This window comes from Bos javanicus, chromosome 29 (assembly GCF_032452875.1).
Source record: "Bos javanicus breed banteng chromosome 29, ARS-OSU_banteng_1.0, whole genome shotgun sequence".
Taxonomy (NCBI): Eukaryota; Metazoa; Chordata; class Mammalia; order Artiodactyla; family Bovidae; genus Bos; species Bos javanicus.
This window is the reverse complement of record NC_083896.1, coordinates 45,521,593-45,548,233: the sequence shown is the minus strand read 5'-3', so window position 1 is coordinate 45,548,233 and position 26,641 is coordinate 45,521,593. Positions and strand designations below refer to the sequence as shown.

At 38.5% G+C, this 26,641-nt stretch overlaps 1 protein-coding gene across 6 annotated transcripts in view; it reads right to left on the bottom strand.

Moving 5' to 3' along the window:
- Window positions 1-26,641, bottom strand: part of KDM2A (lysine demethylase 2A) — a 92,615-nt gene that overhangs the window by 24,944 nt on the left and 41,030 nt on the right. For 5 of the 6 annotated variants that reach the window (XM_061407137.1, XM_061407138.1, XM_061407135.1 and 2 more), the window contains 9 exons: window positions 16,869-17,007; window positions 16,168-16,246; window positions 15,694-15,740; window positions 10,005-10,183; window positions 6,672-6,778; window positions 6,241-6,334; window positions 4,925-5,078; window positions 4,708-4,823; window positions 1,059-1,185 (listed from right to left, as the gene is read on the bottom strand). In XM_061407137.1, coding sequence (XP_061263121.1) covers window positions 1,059-1,185; window positions 4,708-4,823; window positions 4,925-5,078; window positions 6,241-6,334; window positions 6,672-6,778; window positions 10,005-10,183; window positions 15,694-15,740; window positions 16,168-16,246; window positions 16,869-17,007 — 1,042 coding nt within the window. Of the gene's footprint in view, window positions 1-1,058; window positions 1,186-4,707; window positions 4,824-4,924; window positions 5,079-5,252; window positions 5,331-6,240; window positions 6,335-6,671; window positions 6,779-10,004; window positions 10,184-15,693; window positions 15,741-16,167; window positions 16,247-16,868; window positions 17,008-26,641 lie in introns of those variants that run through there. The other variant, XM_061407141.1, reaches the window with a different exon arrangement.

Here is a 26,641-nt window from a genome sequence, read left to right as displayed (position 1 = left end):
ATAATTTAGAAAATACAGGAAGGTGCAAAGAAGTAAGTCATCCTGTATTTTCCACCCTTGGAGAAACTCAACCGTGTGATGGATTGTCTTTCCATCTTTTTCTATACATATGTGTATAACTACAACTTGACATATTTTCAAACAAGATTAGGATCATGCTGTATATACAATTCTATATCTTGCTTTTACATATTGTTGAGCATGTTTTATTTTCAAATGACAACATCAATTATCCTCAGAGGAAATGCTAAGGCAAAAAGTATTTTGCTTACGTGACCACAGGATATGGCAGTGTTGGCTCCTCTTTATTTTCAAGGCATGGACTAGCCTAAAAATGTGTAACTGAAACTACCTTGACATCCAATAAAATATTTCTCCAATGTAAGTTAGGGAGACATTAAAACTCAGAAGAATACACATTTTAGAATCTTACCAACATGATTTAAGTTGTAACATTCTCATTTATTAACTCTTAGATCATTAGCAAGTTTTTTAATTTCCTTGAACCTTGATGTCACCATTTGTAAAATATGGATGATATACACACCTCACAGGTAATAACAACTTAATGGATACAGACTGCTTAGTTTGGTGCCTGAAATACAGTAAGAGTAACTCTGATGATGCAATCCTAGTTTTTATTGTGCCAAAGACCATTCTTTACACAATAGAACACGTTAAGACTTTTTTCTGCCCATAGAGAGCTGCTTGCAGGATCTTAGTTCCCCAACCAGGAACTGAACCTGGATCACGGCAGTGAAAGCACAGAGTCCTAACCACTGGACCACCAGGGAATTTCCAACTGATTACTTTCTTGAAGAGCAAAGTACTAACACCAGATGAGATCCAGAATATTTCATTTAGCCCTAATAATTCACATCTGGGTAGGAGATCAACTGTAACCATATTAACTTCAATGAATGGATTCGGTACTTCTAAGTAGATAAGTAAAAAGATAAACCATAAAAAAACAACTGGGGAATAGCCTTTGGAATATTCCTGGCCTTACCCTCAGTCCTGTGGAGTATCTTGAAAGTTCCTGTAGGTGGAACACTTACCCATGCTAAGAGACTCTTTCTGAAATTCCTTAGTTAGGTGAGAGCGGTTGGTTATGCAGTACACATAGCGCTCCAGCACGTACCAGCACATCTCGTAGTAGAATGGATAGCGGAACTTATTAGGAACCTAACACGGGAACAAAATAATGAGAAAGCCAAGCTAATAACAATTTTTCAGGAAAGAGAGTAACAAACAATCACTCCAATAACTAGCCCAGGAAAATCTCTCTCTAGTTAACATGTAATCCTAGGTTGCCATGTGGAGCAAGAATTTAAGTGAATCTCTCAACTTAAAAACTGTTGGTCTTGGGAAATCATCAAAAAAGATAAGAGGTACTTGGAAAGACCATTTAGAACTATCAAGAAGCTGTCTTGTTGAGTGGGAAAGCATCAAAAAGAAGTTTTGAGGCAGAGAGTAAAATGTTAGTAAGGCACAATATACTTTCTGTACATATCAACCATTCTTGCCTGTACCTGAATCAGAAGGCCATGAAACACAGAATATAATGGAAAATGTTTTTATTATGTCCTTACATACATAAAGGTACAATTAGAAATGCATTTCCAAGCTATATCTCATCTAGGACACTCGACTGAGTATTTCCTCCCACTATTAGCTCTCAGCTTGCCTGCTTCATAATACTCTACCAAGATGGTATGTCCGCAAATCAGGTTACTATTCCATGTGGCCTCATCAGCTGCTCTCTTTAGCTTTCTTCCATTCTTCCCCAAAACAGTATGAAATTATTCCAAGTGAATTATAGTAAAAATAACTGCCCTTTAGATTTATCATGGTCAAGGAACCTGCAAATCAGCATGGATCAATCACTGAGCAAGATCAACCATGGAGATTGTCTTAAATACAGGCATACCTCATTTTACTGTGCTTTACTTTACCGAGTTTCAGAGATATTGTGGCCTTTTTTTTTTTTTTTTAAAAATTGAAGGTTTGTAGCAATCCTGCATTTGTCAGATGATGACTAGCACTGTTTAGCAATAAAGTGTTTTCTTTTCCTGTTTTAACTCTTGTCTATCTTTATTTTTTTTTGTTTTTTTTAATCAATCATTTTTTAATTGGAGGATAACTGCTTTACAGAATTCTGTTGCAATAAAGCATTTTAAAATTAAAGTACATACTTTTTTTAAAAGCTACTGTACATTATGTATATAATGCTACTGTACATTAACAGACAAGTAATGTAAAAATAACTAACAGACTATGTATAATGTGAATACAACTTTTATATGCACTGGAAAAAGAAAAATACTGTGATTCAATTTATGGTAATATTCACTTTATTGCAGTAGTACTGAACCAAACCTGCCAGATCTCTGAGGTATGCTTGTATATTCTGCCTGTCTTCTTTCAGAGAGGGCTTCTTTCAAAAGGATAAGGAAAACAATACTTTTAGGATTGATCTGAATATGTAACTCCTGAGAATGTTCCCACCTACTTTTCAAAGCTCCATGTCAGGCAATCTTTTCAAATCGAGGAGACTCAGATGGACATCCCTTTTCAAAACCCTTCACTAGGTCACAGGGCATCACTGGGGAATAAGATCACTTTCCTCATTGCAAGGCAGGAGAGACATGTACTTTTCATTAGCTTTCCAATGCAAAGGCTTTAGGCTCTGAATCTTAGTCTCTGATGCCACTACAGCTTCAACAACTAGAAGAGGTTTCTCCTCCCTTGTTTGAAAATAAAATAAATTTACTTCTGGTACACCAGGAGGGAACACAAGAATTAACAGATACTTGATCCCCCCTAAATTAAACATAATACACTGCACTTCTCTGTTTGCCTTTTAAGTTTTAAAAAATAAAATAAAGTAAAATAAAATATAAAATGGGCATTACACTTTTAATTTTTCACTTGGAACTCAAGAGACTGAACTAATAATAGCCAGGACATCATACACCCAAACTACCCCGTTACATTTTACCTATGCTGCTAGATACCCAGAGCACACAATTTCTAAGGCTGGGCTGGAATTCTTGAAAAAAAAAAGTTTTTAATATTCATTATAAAATTATTGAACCTTTAAGCACTATCAATAGACTTACCAATGCTCAATTCAAATAGTGTATTTCTATACCGGCATGGCAAAAGTAACTAACATATTGCATTAAATTTATAACATATTTTATATTTCTTTACTAAAGCATTCTCTACATATTCTCTTTTACGTTAAACAAGTTTAAAGAAGTTGGTAACATAATAAATGTATGTCAGGTTGGTACTGGCAATGTAAAAGCTTGGGTGTGGAAAGCAAAAAAAAAAAAAAAAAGCCTCTGTGGACATGTGTAGAGGACCCAGTGAAATTTCATGGAAACACAGAGAGTTCCTTATTTGGAAGGAAAGAATTAAGACATATTTAGGAAAAATGGAATAGTATGTCAGATACTGAAATTTGACATTTTCTGATAAACAAAGTCTAGGAAAATCAGATAGACAAACCAAGATTAGTTATTACCAGTTTAACAGTCTGCAGGAGACTTTTCCATGAAGAGTTAAGGTGCTCATTGTACCTACAGTATTAAATATATATCCTCCCTTTCTTCCCTCAAACTGAGCAAACAATTAAGCAATGGACATAATGGCAATTTTTAGCCAAAAAAGCAAATGCTTTTTAAAAATATTTTCAGATTGAATCTTACACCAAGGTAGATGGTATTATTGCAAAATGATTTTGAGTTAAATAAGAGTATTTTACTATGAAATTATGTGATTTTTCTCTTTTAAAAATTTTAACTATTTTTACTGTTACTTTAACTTCCAATTTACTAAACTACTATTATATCTTCTGTAGTTTCACTACTTTTAACAAACAAGCTATAAAATTCTATAAAATTCAAGCACTGTATCCTCTCTTAATTCTAACAGGGCAATCTCTATAACTCCGACAGCAACAATCTTGTCTCTTATGTATAATATTTATGTAATAGGTAGCTCTAACCAAAATACATGTTTCAAAACAGGCACCAAAATGATTAACTGATCATTAGTCAGTAACCATTCCTTCTAAAAATTATGAATTATTTTTAAATTTTTAATCCTGAAAACTTTCAAATCCACCAAGTTTATAGAGCAGTACCACTAAGACTTTCAGAGCTCTTCCATGATTCATCAATCATTAACATATCACACTTTTAAATGGTAGGGGGTAAGGCAGAATCTAACTAAAAGAGAATTTTGTGACATAAGAAAATTGTATGAAATCAAATTTCAGTGTCCATAAATACAATTGTATTATATTTGAGCCATCCTCACTTGTTTAAATGCTTCTTTCTACAAGGCAGAGTAAGTGCTTGTGACAGATACTGTATGGCCCACAATGCCTAAAATATTTACTATCTGGTTCTTTACAAAAAAGTTTGTCAACTCTTGCCTTAAGGTATCTACTGCATGTAACTTTTCCCCTATATATCCTGGATGATTTATCAGCTATGTAACACCCTGTGAAAAACTGACAAAATAAGACACACAAATCATTTTCTGTAAAGTTTAATTCTCTCATGGAACCCCAGTTGAGAAAGGCAGTGTACACATTTATATGTTAAAGTATAATAGTTTGAGTGTTACACAGTAAGCAGAGTAAAAATAGATATATGAAACATCTTCACATTTAATTCTTACACAGTTACTTACCCGTGTTCGATCTTCAATGTTGTATATCTTTAACTGCATGGGGATATTGAAGCTATGCAAAAAATTGCCTCCAAACACCAAGGTGTCTGTAGGAGTATACACAGCATGAATCCAGCCTAGGAGAAAGGGAACGGAGGGCAGAGGCTATAAGCACTCACTGTAGTGTGGCTCCCTCAGAGGTTAGAGTAGACGACTCACTTTTTTCCATCTTGCTTACCTGAGGGAATGACGAAGGTATAGCCCTGCTTGAGCTCAATGCGTTGGCAATCTGATACCCGGTCACCCAGAAAGATGTCTCCCTGTTTCCCTGACAGCAGCCAATTCTCGTACAGCTCCAGGTTGTGGGCTGTAGGGGGGATGAGCCAGAAGACCTGTGAGTTAAAAAACTTCAGTCTGTTAACAGCCATTGACATGACCCAGTCGTCTCCCTCAACTGATAAAACAGGTACAAAGTTAAGACCAACAGGTAGAAGAGAAGCAAGCAATCCTCCCAGCCTACAGAACTTGACCATTTGGGAAATTCTAGAGGCCTCAGGGAAGTAGACCTTTTCTGTCCTCCACTTGATCAAACAGCATTAGGGCTTCCCTGGGGTTTGATTGTAGAACCCGGAACCTATACAGGACTTGGAGAGAAGGAGGGCATTAAGCTTGTCACCTAGGCAGTCCCTTCCTTGCCCCTAGCTGGCTGGCCTCAGTTAGTTAGGTATACAGTATCTTCAAAAGACAGGCCTGGGTTGCTCGATTCCAAGATCAAAAGGACAAAACTCAGGACACCATCTAAATAGATTTAAAGTAAACAAAGTGACTCTGGATTTGGAGATATAGCTGTTCTAATTCAGCCCTCACATTTTAAAAGCATCATCTGTTTTCATTCCAGTTCTACTTTTCTCTCATAAATGCTTTTACTTCTTAACAAGAAAAAAAGGATCACAATAAGAGTATAATACTATAAACCTCTGGTATTAATTCTACATTTCCATTCTCATACAGCATTCAGAAGCACTCTCAGAAGCTGGAATATAAGGCTTTATGAATGAGGATAGTCTTTAAAAATCTATTTATATCCCCATACAGGACTTAAAGGCTTCCTCTGGCTACATTTCAGACCAATGTCGCTATATAGGGAAAAGTGGTCTGGAACCCAGTTGACTGATTTCATTGTCAGTCTAGCCCCACTTTGTGTTCCCTTCTACTATTTACTATACTTCCACATAGAGAAGTTATCTTTTCCTCTTAAAACCACTTCCTTGCCTTCACTTGGAGAATTCTGCTTTGGGAATTTATAAACAGGACTGTTGAAGTTTACTAAGTACTGGTGCCAATATTGGCAAAAGGAAAATGGGCTAGATAGATACCAATTTCTACTGGATTCTAGCCAAGAATTCTAGTCAACTTAGTCTATGATTCTCTCCAGATTCGTGTATGTGTATCTCCTAATAGACTAGTTTTCAGGGTATATGAAGCATGCATGAACTGAAGCTAAGTCATATAACCGGCTTCAGATTCCAAGCCCCATCACAACTGTGACCATACCTTTCCCCCTTGATGGATATGATACCAAACCGAGGTACCACCGAAGTCCACATGGAAGTCAGTATAGCAGCCTCGAACACTCATCAGACAGTACCTGACCCAAAAAAAGCAGTAGAGTTAGTGCACTGATGAGAAAAAGGCGACTTCCCACCACAATGCCACACTCTCCCCTGTGTACTCCCCTCCATCTTCCACCTGATATGAACTCCCAGCTGGTGAGAGGAATGCAATCTCAAGTCATCATAGTATCAGAAGAAAAGTTTGTTTTCCTTTATGTTACCATGGCTATAGGGCTCTTACATACACTCTTCCTTTGGAACTAAACTCGACTGTCTTGGGACATGAAGCAAGGTTGCTAAGGGAGGACCCATTCCTTGCTATCACTCTGGTCTCCCACAGCACACTGAGGAAATGCAGGGTAAGCCACTTACTTCTGCACTTTAGGATACTGCATCTCCAAGATGGCATTTGTTGATTCAGTCTGACTTTCTTTCAAATGCCTTGGCCACATATTGTCTACCCAGTCAATGAAATCCACCTTTAAAAGGAGGAAGAACGTTTAGGTTGGGATTAAAGAGAAAGCTAAAGTCAAGAAAAACAGAAATTCTCAAAACACATACTGAAAGACTACAATTTAACTTCCAGCAAGCTAACAATCTTCTGTTAAATTCGGGGTCAACAGGCAAACATTATAGATATAATTATTAAGTGAAAATAAAGACTAATGGTTCCACGAGCATGATCACAAAGATAGCACTAATCAAAACAAAGTCATTAAAAAAAAAAAAGTCATTAAATGATGCAGTAGTACCCAATAAAACCCTCTGTGTGGCAGACTGGCATAACCAGCTATACTGACGGGGGTGGGGGTTGAAGGGTGGAGATAAAAGGCACTGTCTGGAAGATTCCTGTAAACTTATTGAAAGACAAACTGCTACAAGAGCCAAGATACCAAACATTTAAGAAAAGGAAAGGAGAGGGGAGGAGGAAAGGAAAGGGGAGGAGAAAAGAATTCCATAGGGATTTTCAGCCTTATATGAGCAATGTGCTATAGAACCTACTGGGTTAGGAATCAGAGTTCCAGGTCTATCACGTTTTCTCAAGATCTTTTGTGAGGCTCTGGAACTTATCTGTAAAATGAGGATAATTACCTCAAAGGAATATTGTGAGGATTACATGTAAAAACATGTTAAAATTTTTTGAAATAATGTTATCAGAGTTTAGGAATCTGGTTTTTTCCTTTGGCCACACCATGCAGCATGGGGAACTTCCCCCACTAGGGACTGAACCCATGCCCTCTGCAACGGAAGCATGGAGTCTTAACCACTGGATCACCAGGAAGTCCAGGAACCTGTTTTAAATAATATGTGCTGAAAGAAATGAGAAATGAAAACAGTATGAACTTCTTTAAACACTTTACACTGAATTGTAACATGTCCTATATCTTCAAATGTCTGCACCCAACCACTGAACTCCAAGAAACAGTCTTAAGTAGCTAAGTGTGAGTCAAACAACCATGGATTCAGCAAAGCACTGGTGCTACAGATGTCTAACTTATGGCTATAAAAAAGATGTATCTGGTAAGCTGTATAACTTATGTCTGTATATATTTCATCATTTATTTCCTTACAACATATATCTAGATGCTGCCGCATCACTTCAGTCGTGTCCGACTCTGTGCAACCCCAGAGACGGCAGCCCACCAGGCTTCCCCATCCCTGGGATTCTCCAGGCAAGAACACTGGAGTGGGTTGCCATTTCCTTCTCCATTGCATGAAAGTAAAAAGTGAAAGTGAAGTCGCTCAGTCGTGTCCGACTCTATCGACCCCATGGACTGCAGCCTACCAGGCTCCTCCGTCCATGGGATTTTCTAGGCAAAATTACTGGAGTGAGGTGCCATTGCCTTCTCCGATATATCTAGATAAATGCATACAATCTGTGTGTAATGATATAGGTGAATATCGAGTGGATACTCAGATGTAAACCGCGAGTTTTTGGAAGGGGTCACTGATGACATGCAAGTTTAAATAAGCAAGTGAGGAACAACTATGAAGATTCACTTTCTGGCCCATTTCAAAGAATTTCCACTCAGGGATCCAACAGCTTTAACCAAGCATCCACTGGGCCTAGGAACACTGACTGAGCTCCAGGTTTCTTTCTTCTCATCAAACAAAACCTAACTTCTGCTCTCTTAGTGTAGTGGCCAGGATCTCTCATCTCCTGGAACTGTCCTTTGGAAAGCCTTTACCAGAATAAAGGATAACTGACTTGTTCAATATACTTACTCTTAAGTTCTTATGTCTGGACAGGAACAGGAAAAATTAGGAACATATGAGTATTTTTTTGTTAAGTGTTCACTCAGAGACAGTTGGATTTTTCTGGCTAGAGTTCTCACCTGCAGCAGTAAGTCATTCTCTGTCCTCTTTCTGTTTGATATTATTGGGTATCATCTGACTACCAAAAGAATACTGTAGTAAGGTGTTCATACCTCCTTCTTAGGTTACTCTTTAGGCTCTGGATAGGCCTTTTGCTAAATGGTTACATCCGTTTGAGAACAAGTCTCCAGGACGGATAATCAGCAGTTTCTACCTGTTCTGTACCAATACAGGGCCAAACTGGGACATAATCAAATCACATACTGCAAAAACAGCTCATCGCCTTCCATGAACTAATTTCCCCATCACCAAACAAACTTGCACATTGTATCTGCTACTTCTTCATCTACTTCTAAGTTACTGCTGGAATGAGAGCAGAAGCCATCTCTCTCCTCTAGACAGAATCTCACTTCATGCTACCACCCAAAATGGACAGTTCAAAGTTGCCCAGCTCACTCTCCTTGCACCTACTTTTGCACATACTATTCCTCCTGCCTGGGATTCTGGTCTTTCTTCTCTGCCTCATTTCTTCTTTCATGTCAAGATTGGAGATCTCTTTACATCACACTGACAGAACATTTTCCCTTGGTCTGTACATACCAATGTGTTAGTGATAATAATGCAACAATCTAGTAAGTTGAAGGTACGTATGTATACGTATATATAAACATTATTATAACAAATTAACCACATTTTAACTTTAAAAGTCAAAGGGTACAATTAGGATAATTTAAATGAAGATGGGATAAAACACTGAGACTTTAAAATAATGTTTAAAATATTAGTACATTCCAAATTCCATTGCTCCAGATGGAATACTTGACTCAAGTGAGTTCTGAGAGAGGAATAAAAGTGGTCCAAAAATGACTAAGTATATTTTAAAAGTGAAACCAATCCCCCTCAAGGAAAGGATCTTGTAGATAGCCACTTTCATGAGAGGGGTTAAATCAGTATCTACCTCAGGAAAGTTAAGCACCAAAAACTAACTTCCCCCCATGCTGGGTTGTCAATCTGTTACTACTAATCATCCAACAGCATCTACTCACCTGCCTCTAAATCATTTTTCTCCCAAGCACCTCTACAAGTATAAACCTACAGGATAGAAATTTACTAGGCAAACTTCCTATTTACAGTTCTTATCAGAGTGAATTTTAAGACTCTTCCCCATTACATGCAAGTGACAAAGTTCCAAAATTATCAGAATGGCCTCTCCCTATAACATAATCAAGTGATGTTGGAAATGATGACCCCTCGAATAATACAAGTTAAATACAAGTTAAATTTTCTTGTTCATCTTCATCTTCATCCTGGTATGTTTAAGAACTTCTCCCAGTGTATAAACAACCCTCCTGGTGACAAAGACAATGTGGAGACAACGATTAGACTAACCGTGGAGGGCCTCTGCACCATGTTCTCCAGCCTGGTGTGGCTAAACTCTAAGCTGATGACATTATAGAGTTTTTCTCGCTCCTCCTCTGGGGTCTCATAGTAGCGTGTCCACTGAGCCATGGTCATTTCAATGCCTTTCTGTGTGTTCACATCCATGACATCCACCATACGACGACTCCCTGCCATGAAAGACGCACTCATCATTTCTACTGAGCCACTGATATCCTTAAATATATTAAGAATATAAGATACAAATGAAAGTAAACAAACTATCCTTTTTCCCTTACAGTATTCAGCAATAAATAAACAGGAAATAATTGTCACTTGAAAGAGGTAATCAACAGAAAATCAAATCAGAAAGAATGAGAATGACAATGATTAATACTAAAAACAATAATCACTCCCTATGGCATATTTACTACATGGTCAGGCGTTGAATCTTTATTCAATATCTCAATCCTAACAATTTTAAGTACTAAGTACCATTCATAGATGATAAATTTCGTACATTCCATAAATATTTACTGAATGATAAAGACATCTTAATGGACACAAGATTCTCAACCAACTGTAATAACCACAACAAAAGGCAGAATGCCAAAGAGGCAGCATAAAATAGCAGGGGGAGAAAAAACAGCCTCAGAGTCAAAGAGACCTAAGTTTAAATCTCAGCTCTAATATTATTTAGGCAAGTTATTTAGTTTTTCTAAACCTTAATATTTTCTTCTATAACTTGGGAATAATATCACCTTGTGGGCCAATGTGAGGATTTAGTCAATGAAGTAAAATGTTTGACATAAAATAGATGCTAATTAATTAAACGGTAGTAAAAATGAAAAATCAAAAGACAAAAATTGTTTTAACTAGACTGATCGGAGAAGGCTTTTAGAAAAAGAGAGGGAAGAGGAGACATTTGAGTTGGGCCTGGAGGACTAAACAGAATTTCAGCAAGATTCAACAGTGTGAATTGCAAGCAGAGGTAATAGCATAAGAGAAGATATGGAGAGGCAGTCCAGCTGAAAAGTTAAGAAAATAGTGGTCAAGGAGGTACAGGCCTGAGAGGCCTGGCGTGCTGTGATTCATGGAGTCGCAAAGAGTCGGACACGACTGAGCGACTGAACTGAACTGAACATATGATTCTGATGCAAGTCATCTGTGGACTATAAACCCATGAGAATGCCTGACCAATAGAGAAAAGCTGTGGTGGCCCATTAACTTATGGATCCAAAGAATTACTTCCTGGAGGTCATTAGGAAAAAAAAGTCAAGTAACAGACCAATAGGTACTCTACTATTAGGTTTTCTGAAGCCCCCTGAGAACCCTGCCTTGTGAAGAGTAACTACTAAACAGATTTCCTGAGTATCTACTACACCCCAGAGACTGTGCTGAGTAATAGGAAATACACAGTGACAGGAGGAAAAGCGAAATCTAACACAAAAACATGTAGGGGAGTGAAAAATACAGGGATTTAGAGAACCTTCCTCTACCTCGGACATTCACCTCTTGGATAAACAGTTTTTCAGTTGTCTAAAAAAAGCCCTCAAGTGGCCAATAGACAGTACTGCAATACTTCATTTCAAAGGGGAAGCTGGCACTGAAGCTTCAGCACAGAGGACAAGGCACAACGGAAGCCCAAAGCACCTTTCGTTTCACATTCTGTTAGAAACATTTCTAAAACATTTTTATCCACTTTACTGCCTTATCATGTATATGAGAGTAACCCGTCTCTGAATTCCTGAGGATCCTGGCATGTCTCAGGGCCACACTGAACACCAATGATGAGCAGATGGTAAAAGATTTGCCTGCAATGTGGGAGACCAGGGTTCGATCCTTGAGTTGGGAAGAGCCCTTGGAGAAGGGAACAGCAACCCACTCCAGTATTCTGGCCTGGAAAATCCCTGGAGCCTGGCAGGCTACAGTCCATGGGGTTGCAAAGAGTCTGACATGACTGAGTGACTTTCATAAGTGACACCAGAAGTTTCCTTCTTTAATTATACTGCTCTAATTTGCTTTTTTCCCCCTAAATTTTGAATATAATGAAATACAAATCTGACTAAAGACTCAAGTTAACCAATCACTGATGAAGAGATATTTTAATGTATTTACTTCGCAGTTTATGAAGTTTCAAACCTTAGCCATGTTACCAAATGTCAGTTAAGTCAGTCAGTTCAGTCGCTCAGTCATGTCCGACTCTTTTCGACCCCATCAATCACAGCACGCCAGGCCTCCCTGTCCATCACCAACTCCCAGAGTTCACTCAGACTCACGTCCATCGAGTCAGTGATGCCATCCAGCCATCTCATCCTCTGTCGTCCCCTTCTCCTCCTGCCCCCGATTCCTCCCAGCATCAGAGTCTTTTCCAATGAGTCAACTCTTCGCATGAAATGGCCAAAGTACTGGAGTTTCAGCTTTAGCATCATTCCTTCCAAAGAACATCCAGGACTGATCTCCTTTAGAATGCAATGGTTGGATCTCCTTGCAGTCCAAGGGACTCTCAAGAGTCTTCTCCAACACCACAGTTCAAAACCATCAATTCTTCAGTGCTCAGCTTTCTTCACAGTCCAACTCTCACATGCATACATGACCACAGGAAAAACCATAGCCTTGACTAGATGGACCTTTGTTGGCAAAGTAATGTCTCTGCTTTCCAATATGCTATCTAGGTTGGTCATAACTTTTCTTCCAAGGAGCAAGCGTCTTTTAATTTCACGGCTACAGTCACCATCTGCAGTGATTTTGGAGCCCCCAAAAATAAAGTCTAACACTGTTCCTACTGTTTCCCCATCTATTTGCCATGAAGTGATGGGACCAGATGCCATGATCTTCGTTTTCTGAATGTTGAGCTTTAAGCCAACTTTTTCACTCTCCTCTCTCACTGTCATCAAGAGGCTCTTGAGTTCCTCTTCACTTTCTGCCATAAGGGTGGGGTCATCTGCATATCTGAGGTGATTGATATTTCTCCCGACAATCTTGATTCCAGCTTGTGCTTCTTCCAGCCCAGCGTTTCTCATGATGTACTCTGCATATAAGTTAAATAAGCAGGGTGACAATATACAGCCTTGACATATTCCTTTTCCTATTTGGAACCAGTCTGTTGTTCCATGTCCAGTTCTAACTGTTGCTTCCTGATCTGCATACAGGTTTCTCAAGAGGCAGGTCAGGTGGCCTGGTATTCCTCCCATCTCTTTCAGAATTTTCCAGTTTATTATGGTCCACACAGTCCAAGGCTTTGGCCTAGTCAATAAAGCAGAAATAGATTTTTTTCTGGAACTCTCTTGCTTTTACCATGATCCAGCGGATGTTGGTAATTTGATCTCTGGTTCCTCTGCCTTTTCTAAAACCAGCGTGAACATCTGGAAGTTCACAGTTCATGTACTGCTGAAGCCTGGCTTGGAGAATTTTGAGCATCACTTTACTAGCGTGTGAGATGAGTGCAATTGTGCGGTAGTTTGAGCATTCTTTGGCATTGCCTTTCTTTGGGATTGGAATGAAAACTGACCTTTTCCAGTCCTGTGGCCACTGCTGAGTTTTCCAAATTTGCTGGCACATTGAGTGCAGCACTTTCACAGCATGATCTTTCAGGATTTGAAATAGCTCAACTGGAATTCCATCACCTCCACTAGCTTTGTTCATAGTGATGCCTTGTAAGGCCCACTTGACTTCACATTCCAGGATGTCTGGCTCTAGGTGAGTGATCACATCATCGTGATTACCTGGGTCATGAAGATCTTTTTTTGTACAGTTCTTCTGTGTATTCTTGCCACCTCTTCTTAATATCTTATGCTTCTGTTAGGTCCATATGATTTCTGTCCTTTATCGAGTGAGTCCATCTTTGCATGAAATGTTCCCTTGGTATCTCTAATTTTCTTGAGGAGATCTCTCGTCTTTCCCATTCTGTTGTTTTCCTCTATTTCTTTGCATTGATTGCTGAGGAAGGCTTTCTTATCTCTTCTTGCTATTCTTTGGAACTCTGCATTCAGATGCTTATATCTTTCCTTTTCTCATTTGCTTTTTGCTTCTCTTCTTTTCACAGCTATTTCTAAGGCCTCTTCAGACAGCCATTTTGCTTTTTTGCATTTCTTTTCCATGGGGATGGTCTTGATCCCTGTCTCCTATACAATGTCAAGAACCTCCATCCATAGTTCATCAGGCACTCTATCTATCAGATCTAGGCCCTTAAATCTATTTCTCACTTCCACTGTATAATTATAAGGGATTTGATTTAGGTCATACCTGAATGGTCTAGTGGTTTTCCCTACTTTCTTCAATTTCAGTCTGAATTTGGCAATAAGGAGTTCGTGATCTGAGCCACAATCAGCTCCCGGTCTTGTTTTTGTTGACTGTATAGAGCTTCTCCATCTTTGGCTGCAAAGAATATAATCAACCTGATTTTAGTGTTGACCATCTGGTGATGTCCATGTGTAGTCTTCTCTTGTGTTGTTGGAAGAGGGAGTTTGCTATGACCAGAGCATTTTCTTGGCAAAACTCTATTAGTCTTTGCCCTGCTTCATTCTGTATTCCAAGGCCAAATTTGCCTGTTACTCCAGGTTTTCTTGACTTCCTACTTTTGCATTCCAGTCCCCTATAATGAAAAGGACATCTTTTTGGGGTGTTAGTTCTAGAAGGTCTTCATAAAACCATCCAGCTTCAGCTTCTTCAGCATTACTGGTCAGGGCATAGACTTGGATTACTGTGATACTGAATGGTTTGCCTTGGAAACGAACAGAGATCATTCTGTCGTTTTTGAGATTGCATCCAAGTACTCCATTTCAGACTCTCTTGTTGACCATGATGGCTACTCCATTTCTTCTAAGGGATTCCTGCCCGCAGTAGTAGATATAATGGTCATCTGAGTTAAATTCATCCATTCCACTCCATTTTAGTTCGCTGATTCCTAGAATGTCGACATTTACTCTTGCCATCTTCCTGTTTGACCACTTCCAATCTGCCTTGATTCATGGACCTGACATTCCAGGTTCCTATGCAATATTGCTCTTTACAGCATGGGACCTTGCTTCTATCACCAGTCACACCCACAAATGGGTATTGTTTTTGCTTTGGCTCCATCCCTTCATTCTTTCTGGAGTTATTTCTCCACTGATCTCCAGTAGCATATTGGGCACCTACTGACCTGGGGAGTTCCTCTTTCAGTATCCTATCATTTTGCCTTTTCATACTGTTCATGGGGTTCTCAAGGCAAGAATCTGAAGTGGTTTGCCATTCCTTTCTCCAGTGGACCACATTCTATAACCAAATGTAGCGTTAGTGAAAATTTTCTGGAAATTTCTCTATGGCTTTTAGGGAAGGATGAGAATCATAAATGAGGTTTCATTCTTGACTCAGAGAAATATAATTCTACTTTTGAAATTTTACCCTCGAAGGCAGGCTCTTCATGGAGAGAAGGAAGGACGCACAGAGATAAAACTGGAAGGTAGGAAAGAGGCAGATGTTCAGATGCTGTGGTCTAATGAGAAGTACTCAACGAAGCAACTTCAGTAACTCCCTTTGAGGAAATTCTCAGTTGCTAAATAGGACTATCTAATCAAGACAGTATTTCAAGTAGTATATACTTCAAATAAATATATAGTTCAATGCTCCTAAACCTTAAAATCTCAGTAAGAGATTTAAGACTCAGCTGTAAATCTTAGATCTTTGCCTCAAAAACAAAGGCCTTGAGTGTAGCACTTACCCACACACATTTTGACATCATTCACAGTGAAGTCTGGATCTGGCATCCTATGAAACAAACACCAGTAAGTATAATGGGAAGCACAACTACTCTAGTCAGGGTGAGTTTTTTTTTAAAGAACTAAGAACTCCCCAGTCAAGCCCCATCAATCTTCAAATTGAGGATTAAAAAAATATATTTTAAATATAAACATTTATACATATATAAACATATTTATACATATATAAACAGATGTACATATATATGTAGGAAAAAAGAATATATGAGAAAAGGTTAATAGGGATTACTCAGGGTGATAGATTTCAGGAGATTTAAATTTATTTTCTTTATAGTTCATCTATATTTTCTCATTTACATATAACACACTTCAGATAGTTTCAATGATCTATGCTTTGGATTATTAATACTGCACTGTCTATAGCCCTGTGTGTAATGTGGCCACTTTGCAGCCAAACCCAATCAGTGAACACTTACTTTATTCCAAGTCCATCGGAATTCTTGAAAATCAGAGGATCTCTTAAGCCACCCCGCTGGATATACTCTACGTTAAAATCTGTCACCATAAGAAAACAATTGTTAGAAAGGCCAAGAGGTTTAGCTGGAAAAAGATAAAAGGACCTACGTAATACGATAAGAGATTTCCACAATCATTCAGAATTTAACCAACAGGGGATAGTACTATTGAGTCATCTCATAAATCCCAAGCAGAAACCACATCCTGTGCCTTAACAGCCTAACATCTAATTCTGCCCCCTGCAATACACACCATGACATCCTTGTCAGTTTGCCAAAGAACGAGCTGCATGACACACACGGAGCTCAGTCATGGTGGAGCAGGTACATGCATAAAGGAATTGCTATTGAACTATTTTTAATTAAACCCAAACCAAGGGATAAGAGAAGGAAGAGGCCTTTAGGGGAAAAAATCCCAACATTCCTGTCCTAATAAACGCTTGCTTCTTCCAATATAGCAGAGAATGACTCATGGGGTAGGGCTGGGGGACCGGGGGAGGCTGGTGCATGAGTGGCATTGTGTAAGAAGAGAAAATAAAGATAAACAGCATCACAGCATTAACAGGCAGTATTTTGGCTGCAGACATGCTGAGCCCACAGCTCCCAGAGTCTACAACCTCCTACGTCAAGTGGCTGCAGGTCTGAATCCAAATGATACTGACCTTTTCCTTCCATAAAAGTAACAAAATTTGCATTATATTTGTTGGTGTGGAGCTTCTCTTCCAAGTCAAAAGTTCTTTTTCCTTCAATTTCATCATCTGAAATGCCATCATCTTCATAGCGTCGTCGCATGGTACCACGCTGGGGAGAGAGGGACAGAAGGATGAAATCATACACCTTTTCAAGATTTTCACTTGCTACGTTAAGCATCCATTTGCCTTGCTTTGTAGATCTTTTTCTCAAATAAAGGTCAGCTAATATTCTCACAATATATGAAATTTAAAATGAGTCACTAAGTTCCCCACTTGTAAATTTTACACTGCTAACTCTTTGAGCCTACAGATAAATTTACAACAAAAACCAAATGACCAAATAGGGCCTACTAAACATTTTTTTCTCCTGGCTGCACCACACAGCATATGAGATCTTAGTTCCCTGACTAGGGATTGAACCCACACCCCTTGCATTGGCAGCACAAAGTTTTAACCACTAGATCACCAGGATAAGTCCTATGAAACATTTTATTTATCTACCATCGTTTATCAGAGGGTGGACAAACTGTCTTTATAGACTTTACAGACCAGGATACAAAACATAATTTTTTTATGGGGAAGGCTACTTCTGGATTAGCTTTCTAAAACAACCTTTGAGAATAGACTAAAACATTTTAATTAATGAAGCAAAACCTCTTTTACAGCAGATAAAGTTAACCTAAACAACAGCATTCCAAAGAGCAGACCACCAATACTTAGCATTAAAGATGTCTTCCCAAAGGAAAATATACGAATGGTCAACAAGCACATAAAAAGTGCTTAGGATCATTGGTCATTAGAAATAAATACCACAAAAATATACCACTTTACACCCAGCAGGATGGCTATTACCAAAAAAGGCAGACAATAACAAGTGTTGAAGAGAATGTGGAGAGACTGGAACCCTTACACAATGTTGATGGGAATGTAAAATATTGTAGCCATTTTGGAAAAGTTTGGCAGTTTCTCAAAACATTAAACAGTAAATCATGATTCAGCAATTCTCCTCCTAGGTGTATATCCGAAAGAATTAAAAACATATCTAAAATGCAGATGTTCACAGCAGAACATTATTTGTAACAGCCAAATGGCAGAAACAACCCAAATGTCAGTCAGTTGATGAACGGATTAACAAAATGTGGTATATTTACACATGGAATATTATTTGACCACAAAAAAGAACAAAGTACCGTTATGTGCTACACATGGACGAATCTTGAGAACAACATACTAAGTGAAAGATGCCAAACACAACAGACCGTGTATTACATAATTTCATTTTTTATTTTAATTTTTTGCTGTATAAACGATCTTTACTGTGTACAACAGGAAGTGGAAGAGGAGGAGCTATAACAGCTCTGGCTCCTGGGGCAGCTGCACACACTCAGTCACTACCCTCAAAAAGCCAGTTTCATTTTCATGAAATGTCCAGAATAGGCAAATCCACAGAGACACAAAGTAGATTAGTGGATGCTAGAGACTGGGGAGATGGAGGGATAGAAAGTAACTTAACAATGTGGGTTTCTTTGGGGAACAATTAAAAATGTTCTAGAACTAAACAGTGGTGACATCTGCACAACCTTGAATATACTAAAAACCACTGAGCTGTGCACTTTAAACAGGTGAATTTTATGGTATGTGAATTATCTTGGTAAGCTGCCTGTTTTAATTTTTTTCTTAAGATAACATGTTGCTCATGCTGCAAATTTACCTTTTGGTATAGTTTACTTTAGCCAGTATTAAAATTTGCTGAAATTTCTGTAACACATGGGACAACTTGTGTGAGGCAAGGGTAAAGGAGCCCAACTCCAGGGTGTACTGTGCTTAGTCGCTCCATTGTGTCCAACTCTTTGCAACCCCATGGACTGCAGTCCACCAGGCTCCTCTGTCTAGGGGGATTCTCCAGGCAAGAACATTGGAGTCGGTTGCATGCCCTCCTCAAGGGATCTTCCCAACCCAGGTCTCCCACAGTGCAGGCAGATTCTTTACCACCTGAGCCACCAGGGAAGCCCTGTTCACATAAAACCCCAGGGTTCAAGATATTGGGGAAAGATGCGTGTGTCATGGGAGAAAATCAGAAGCTGAATCTCAGAAGGAAGACTAGCAAAAGAAGGATTTTCAGAGAGACATTCCATGGCTTCCTTCCAATCTAACTTGAGCCCCACATACAGCTAAAGGTAAGAGCTATGGTCCCACTGGAAGAAGCACAGCAGGGAGGGAGAGAAAGAACACACTCCACTACTTACACAAGGGCCTGCCTGGCCCAGACCCTACCACCACCTGGTTACACCCAAGTGGAGCTCCTCACTTTACCTTTCCCATATCCCTCTGAGTATTAAAATAGTTAAACGAAGAAAAAATATCTACCACCCCACTCAGAATACCCCTCTCCCAATCAACACAAACAGAAGAAAACAGGGAGCACAGCATGCCTTGGGTTAAAAAAAAATAAAACTGGGAATGGAAAAAGAGGCTGGTTTGGTCCTTAGATTCCTGGTGAGGTTCCCCACAGCCTCTGCTGCCCATTCCCACGCCTGCTGCGGTGCTCATCAACTGAGGTTCCAACGGGTAGGGGAGGTCCAGGTGGGAAGGAGTATGGATTTGGGGACTGAGGTGCCGAAGGCCCCCACCCCAGTATGTGCTAAGAACAACCAAACCTAGAATTTAAATACTGATGATCTAGAATCGATTACACAGCACCAGAATTTATATAAACACGTTAAGAAAATGAGACACTGGAGAAAAGTCTCTTAGGGAATGGGACAAGGGAAAGAGCAGAAATAAGAAATTAAAATTAAAGTAAATAAAACTGACGGTTACACACCAGAGGAGAGCGAGATTCAATTTACCAGTTTTAGGTAGAAACACTGATGAATACCTGTTATCTTTTCCAAGTTTGGCAAAAAAAAAAAAAAAAAAAACCCTTATAACACTCTTACCTAGCAGTTTGTTGCCATAAGTCACATCTTAAAGGCCAAAAGATCTATTTTTAGTAGACCTCTTACTCTAAAAATGCCACCAATGCTCAAAAATACTTTTAGGTACTTTTATATTTGAAGGGAGGCTGGTTATTTTCGCTGACAATTTCTTAAATGGGTTTGTGTTTTGAAAGGCATCACTCAGTTCTCTTCCTCACCTTATTTCACATGTGTCTTAGAAAAGAACTCCAAAAGATGAGTTCCAAGCATGTCAAAAAGCAAGAGAAATACCACTGAAATAAATATGGTTTCCCACAACAATCATTTTTAGAAAGCATTCATTTGCACACAGAAATAACCTCCTCACATACAAGGTCAATTAATTTATGACAAAGGAGGCAAGAACACATAACAGGGAAAGGACAGTCTCTTCAATACATGGCGTTGGGAAAAGCGGACAGCTACACACGAAAGAACGAAACTGAACCACTACCTTTTACCATACATAAAAATTAACTCAAAATGGTTCAAAGACTTAAATATAAATTTGAAACCATTAAACTTCTAGGCAATAGCTCCTTGACATTAGCCTTAGCAATTTCTTTTTGGATCTGACTCCAAAGGCAAGGGAAAACAAAACCAAAAATAAACAAATGGCAATATATGTGTGTGTGTAGACACACACACAGTGAAATACTACTTAGCCACGACTACAAATACAATTTTGCCATCTACAGCAACATGGATAGACTTGAAGGGCATTACGATTTGTAAAGTAAGTCAGGGAAAGACAAATACTGTATGATATCACTTATATGTGGAATCTAATAAACATAACCAATTAGTGTATACAACAGAAGAGCAGCAGACTCACAGATATAGAGAATGAACTAGTGGTTACCAGTGAGGGGGCAACATAGGTAGAGGAGCAGGAGATACAAACTACTGAACGTAAGACAGGCTCAAGGATGTACAGCCAATATAAAGGGAAAGTAACCTTTAAAAACTGTAAAAATTTCAAAAACTAAAAAAATTTTAAATGGTGCTGGCACAACTAGACAACATGTTAAAGACTGGACGTGTAAAAGAATGAAACCTGATCTCTACCTCATACCTTATTAAAAAAAAAACTAACTCAAAATGGATCAGACTTAAATGTAAAGGCTAAGACTACGGAATTCTTAGAAGAAAGCACAGTGCAAATGTTCATGATTGATTTTAGACTAGGCAATAGTTACTTAAATAAGACACCAAAAACACAAGGAACAACAGAACAGATTAACCGGACTTCTTCAGAATTAAAACTTCAAAAACACTACACCAACAAAAGTAAAAAGCAATTAATTTATAGAATGAGAGAATATATTTGCAAATTATATATCTCATAAGGGCCTAATATCCAGGATATATAAAGAACTCTTTCACCTTAAAACTGAAAAGACAAAAAATAAAACTAAAATGGACAAAGGTTTGAATGAGTATTTTTCAAAGATATATAACTGGCCAATAAGCACATAAAACATCATTAGTCTTCAGCTCATCAGTCATTAAGAAAATGCAAATCAAAACCACAATGAGAAACTACCTAACATCTACTAGGTAATACGTGCTGGTGAGAATGTGAAAAAAGCAAAAGCCTCATAAAGCCTCCCATAGCACCACCAAGGAACCCAGTGGGAATATAGAACAAAACAACTCTATAGACGAGTCTTGCAGTTCCTCAAACTGGTTGAGAGTTACCATATGACCCAGAAATTTCATTTCTAAGTATCTAATCTATCCAAGAAAATGAAAACATGTCCACACAAAAACACACACACTAATGTTCATAGCAACATTATTCACTATAACCAACGGGTGATAACAAATGGGTGATGACAAACAGGAAAATAAAATATAGTATATATCCATGCACTCTCTTCCAACAACACAACAAATGACTCCACACAGAGATATCACCAGATGGTCAGTATCCAAATCAGACTGATTATATTCTTTGCAGGCGAAGATAGAGAAGCTCTGTATAGTCAGCAAAAACAAGACCTGGAGCTGACTATGGCTCAGATCATCAGCTCTTTATTGCAAAATTCAGGCTCAAATTGAAGAAAGTAGGGGAAATCACTAGGCTATTCATGTATGACCTAAGAGGTGATGAATAGATTCAAGGGATTAAATCTGGTAGACAAAGTGCCTGAAAAACTATGGATGGAGGTTCATAACACTGTTCAGGAGGTGGTGACCAAAACCATCCCCAAGAAAAAGAAATTCAAGAAGGCAAAGTGGTTGTCTGAGAAGGCCTTACATATACCTGAGAAAAGAAAAGTGAAAGGCAAAGGAGAAAGGGAAAGATATATCTAATTGAATGCAGAGTTCCAGAAACAGCAAGGAGAGATAAGAAAGCCTTCTTAAGTGGAAAATGCAAAGAAATAGAGGAAAAAAACAGAATGGGAAAGACTAGAGATCTCTTTAAGAAAACTGGAGATACCAAGGGAACATTTCATGCAAAGACGGGCACAATAAAGGACAAAATTGGCAAGGACCTAACAGAAGCAGAAGAGATTAAGAAAAGGTGGCAAATATACATGGAAGAACTGTACAAGAAAGCTTTTAAGGATTCAGACAACCATGAGGGTATGGTTACTCACCCAGAGTTAGACATCTTGGAGTGTGAAGTCAAGTGGGCCCTAGGAAGCATTACTACAAACAAAGCTAGTGGAAGTGATGGAGTTTCAGCTGAGCTATTTCAAATCTTAAAAGATGATGCTGTTTAAGTGCTGCACTCAATATGCCAGCAAATTTGGAAAACTCAGCAGTGGCTACAGGATTGGAAAAGTCAGTTTTCATTCCAATCCCAAAGAAAAGCAATACCAAAGAAAGCTCAAATTATCACACAACTGTACTTCTTTCACATGCCAGCAAGATTATGCTCAAAATCCTTCAAGCTAGGCTTCAGCAGTACGTGACCCAAGAACTTCCAGCTGTACAAGCTAGATTTAGAATAGGCAGAGGAATCAGAGATCAAATTACCAGCATCTGTCAAAATCATAGAAAAAGCAAGGGAATTTCAAAAAAAACATCTACTTCTGGTTCACTGACTATGGTAATGCCTATGATTGTGTGGATCAAAACAAACTGTGGGAATATTCTTAATAAGATGGGAGTGCCAGACCACATTACCTGCCTCCTGAGAAACCTATATGCAGGACAAGCAGCAACAGTTACAACTAGACATGGAACAATGGATTGGTTCAAAATTGGGAAAGGAGTACTTGAAGGCTGTATATTGTCACACTGCTTATTTAACTTATATGCAGAGTATATCATGAGAAATGCTGGGCTGGATGAAGTACAAGCTGGAATCAAGATTGTGGGGAGAAATATCAATAACCTCAAATATGCAAATGATACCACTTTAATGGCAGAAAGTGAAGAGGTTCTGAAGAGCCTTTTGATGAAGGTGAAAGACGAGAGTGAAAAAGCTGGTTTAAAACTCAACTTTCAAAAAGTGAAGATCATGGCATCTGGTCCTATAACTACATGGCAAATAGATGGGGAAAATGTGGAAACTGTCAGATTTCATTTTCTTGGGCTCCAAAATCAATGCAGACGGTGACTGCAGCCACACTTGAAATTAAAAGATGCTTGGCTCCCTGGAAGAATAGCTATGACAAACATAGACAGTGTATTAAAAAGTAGAGATATCATTTTGCCAACAGAGGTCTGTGTAGTCAAAGCTATGGTTTTTCTAGCAGTCATGTATGGATGTGAGAGTTGGATCATAAAGGAGGCTGAGAGCTGAAAAAACTGATGCTTTTGAACTGTGGTAAGTCAACCCTGAATATTCACTGGAAGAACTGGTGCTGAAGCTGGAGCTCCAATACTTTGGCCACCTGATGCAAAGAGCTGACTCACTGGAAAAGACCCTGATGCTGGGGAAGATTGAGGGCAAGAGAAGAGGGCGAGAGAGGATGAGATGGTTGAATGACATTACTGACTCAATGGAAGTAAGTTTGAGCAAACTCAGGGAGATGGTGAAGGACAGGGAAGCCTGGAGTGCTGCAGTCCATGGGGTGGCAAAGAGTTGGACACAACTTAGGGACTGAGCAATATATCCATACAATGGAATATAGTTAAGCAATAATACAAGGGAGTGAAGTACTGAGAAATGCTGCAACCACAGATGAACTTCGACAAAAACACTAAGTGAAATAAGCTAATTACAAAAGACCATACATTTTATGATTGCCTTTATCTGATGTACAGAATAGGCAAATCTATAAAGACATAGGCTGGAGAGAAGAGAGATGGGGAGTAACTGCTAATGTGTACTGGGGTAATGAAAATATTTTAGAATTAGATACTAGTAATGTTTTCACAGAGGACTTCCCTGGTGGCTCAGACCGTAAAGAAAGCATCTGCCTACAACGCGGGAGACCTGGGTTCGATCCCTGGGTTGGGAAGATCCCCTGGAGAAGGAAATGGCAACCCACTCCAGTACTCTTGCCTGGAAAATTCCGTGGATGGAGGAGCCTGGTAGGCTTCAGTCCATGGGGTCCCAAATAGTTGGACACGACTGATCGACTTGAATGTTTTCACAACTTTGTAGATCTACTAAAAACTCCTGAATTGTGCACTTTATTATTATTTAAAAAAATATTTGGCTGCGTTGGGTCTGAATTGCAGTATGTGGCATCTTCACTCTTTGTTTCGGTATGCGAGCTCTTAGTGGTGGCATGTGGATCTAGTTCCCTGAACAAGACTGAACCCAGGCCCCCTGTGCTGGGAATGTGGAGTCTTAGCCACTGGACCACCAGGGAACTCCCTGAGTTGTACACTTTAAAAGAGTGAATTGAATAGCATATGAATTCTATCTCAATACAAAATAATGACGGGCAGTCTATAACAGAAAAAAGGTTAATACAATGCACATATTTAAGTAAAGCAATGTATTTTTACGATATAAGAATAAAGTCTGACACAGACCAAATCTTGCGTAATAACATTTTTTGAGAAAGCACAATTTTTTTCTAAATTTTCATCGCCATTTCAGTTGACTTGATACGAAAGGACACATAGATAAGTGACTAAAAAAAGCTCTTAAGTATCAGGAACCACCATGCTGTGCCAGAAACGCAAAAGCAGTCTGTTAGTTCTGAGAATTTCCACTCCATCGACTAATGTCATTCACCACATTAACAGATTAAAGGAGAAAAATTAAACGATCAGCTAGATCTGAGCTGTCCAAAATGTTAGCTGCTAGCCACACGTAGCTGTAAGACTTAAGTTTATTAAGATTAAAAACATTTTCAACAAACGATGCAAGGGAAACTAGGTATCTGCCTGCAAGAGAATGTGTTAGACCTTTACCTTAAACCATTTCATTTAGTACAAAAAATTAACTCAAAACACATCAAAGACCTCAACATAACAGCCAAAACTATAAAATTCTTAGAAGTAAACAAGGGAAAATCTTCACAGCATTAGCTTTAAAGAGGATTTTTTTGTAATGACATCAAAAGCAAAAGGAAAAAAAACAGGTAAACTGGACTTCATCAAAATTTGTAAAATTTGTACAAAAAACACTATCAACAGAGTGAAAAGAAACCGTAGGAGAAAATACCTGCAAACCATACATCTGACATGGGATCTAGCATATATAAAGGACTCTTACAATTCAACAACAAAAGAAACAACCCGATTCAAAAATGGGCAAAGGACTTAATAGGAATTTCTCCAAAGAAGACACCCAAATGGTCAATACGCACTGGAAAAGATGCCAAACATCACCACAAATCAAACCCATAGTGAGATACTACTTCACATCCATTGAGATTCCTATCACCAAAAAAGAAAAAACAAAAAACAAAAAAAAAACCCCACAAAATAACAAGAGTTATCAAGGAAGCGGGGAACTAGAACGCTTATGCATTGCTGGTTGCAGCCTGTGTGAAAAAGAAGTACAGCAATTCCTCAAAAAATTTAACACAGAATTGCCATATGACCCAGTAATTCTACTTCTAGAACCAAAAGAAAACAACCAAAAGCAGGGACTCAGACACTACACCACCAGTGTTCATAATGCCAAAATTGTTTTTTTTGACGGTCAAAAAAAAAAAAAAGATGGCAACAGCCCCAAATTTCCATTGACAGATAAAATGTAGTATTTATATATACAACAAAATATTATTCAGCTATAAAATGAAATGGAGATCTGACACGTGCAGCAACATGGGTAAACCCTGAAGACATTATGCTAAGTGCAACAGGTCAGACAAAAAGATATTGTATGATTCCACTTATGAGGTACCTAAAGTAGACAAATTCATAGAGACAGAAAGAGATTAGAGATTACCAGGGGCTGGGGGGAGGAGGAATGGGAAGTTACAGTTTTATGATTATACAATTTCTATCTGGGGTAATTTTGTTTTGGAAACAGTAATGATGGCAGCACAATACTCTGAATTAACACCACTGAATTAATTTGCTTAAAATGGTTAGAATGGCAAGTTTTGTTGCAAATATCTTACAATTTCTAAAAATAATGCAATATATCAAAAATCTCCCTTTAAGAGTCACTGTATAATTCCTTCATTTTATATCAAATAGGTTTTGCCTACGGTAACTTCTGAGAATCAGGAAATATGGTGGAATTATTTTACAAAGAAGAAAGGTAAAACTGACCTAAGTTTACCCTTTTAGAAAACAGAAAAACAAGAAAGCTGAACTATCTAAAGGGAGAGCTTATCCCTTGTCAATTCTACTACAGACACTTTACTGTGTGATCTTAGGCAGTTAAGTGAATCATTTAACCTCTCTAGATCCTAA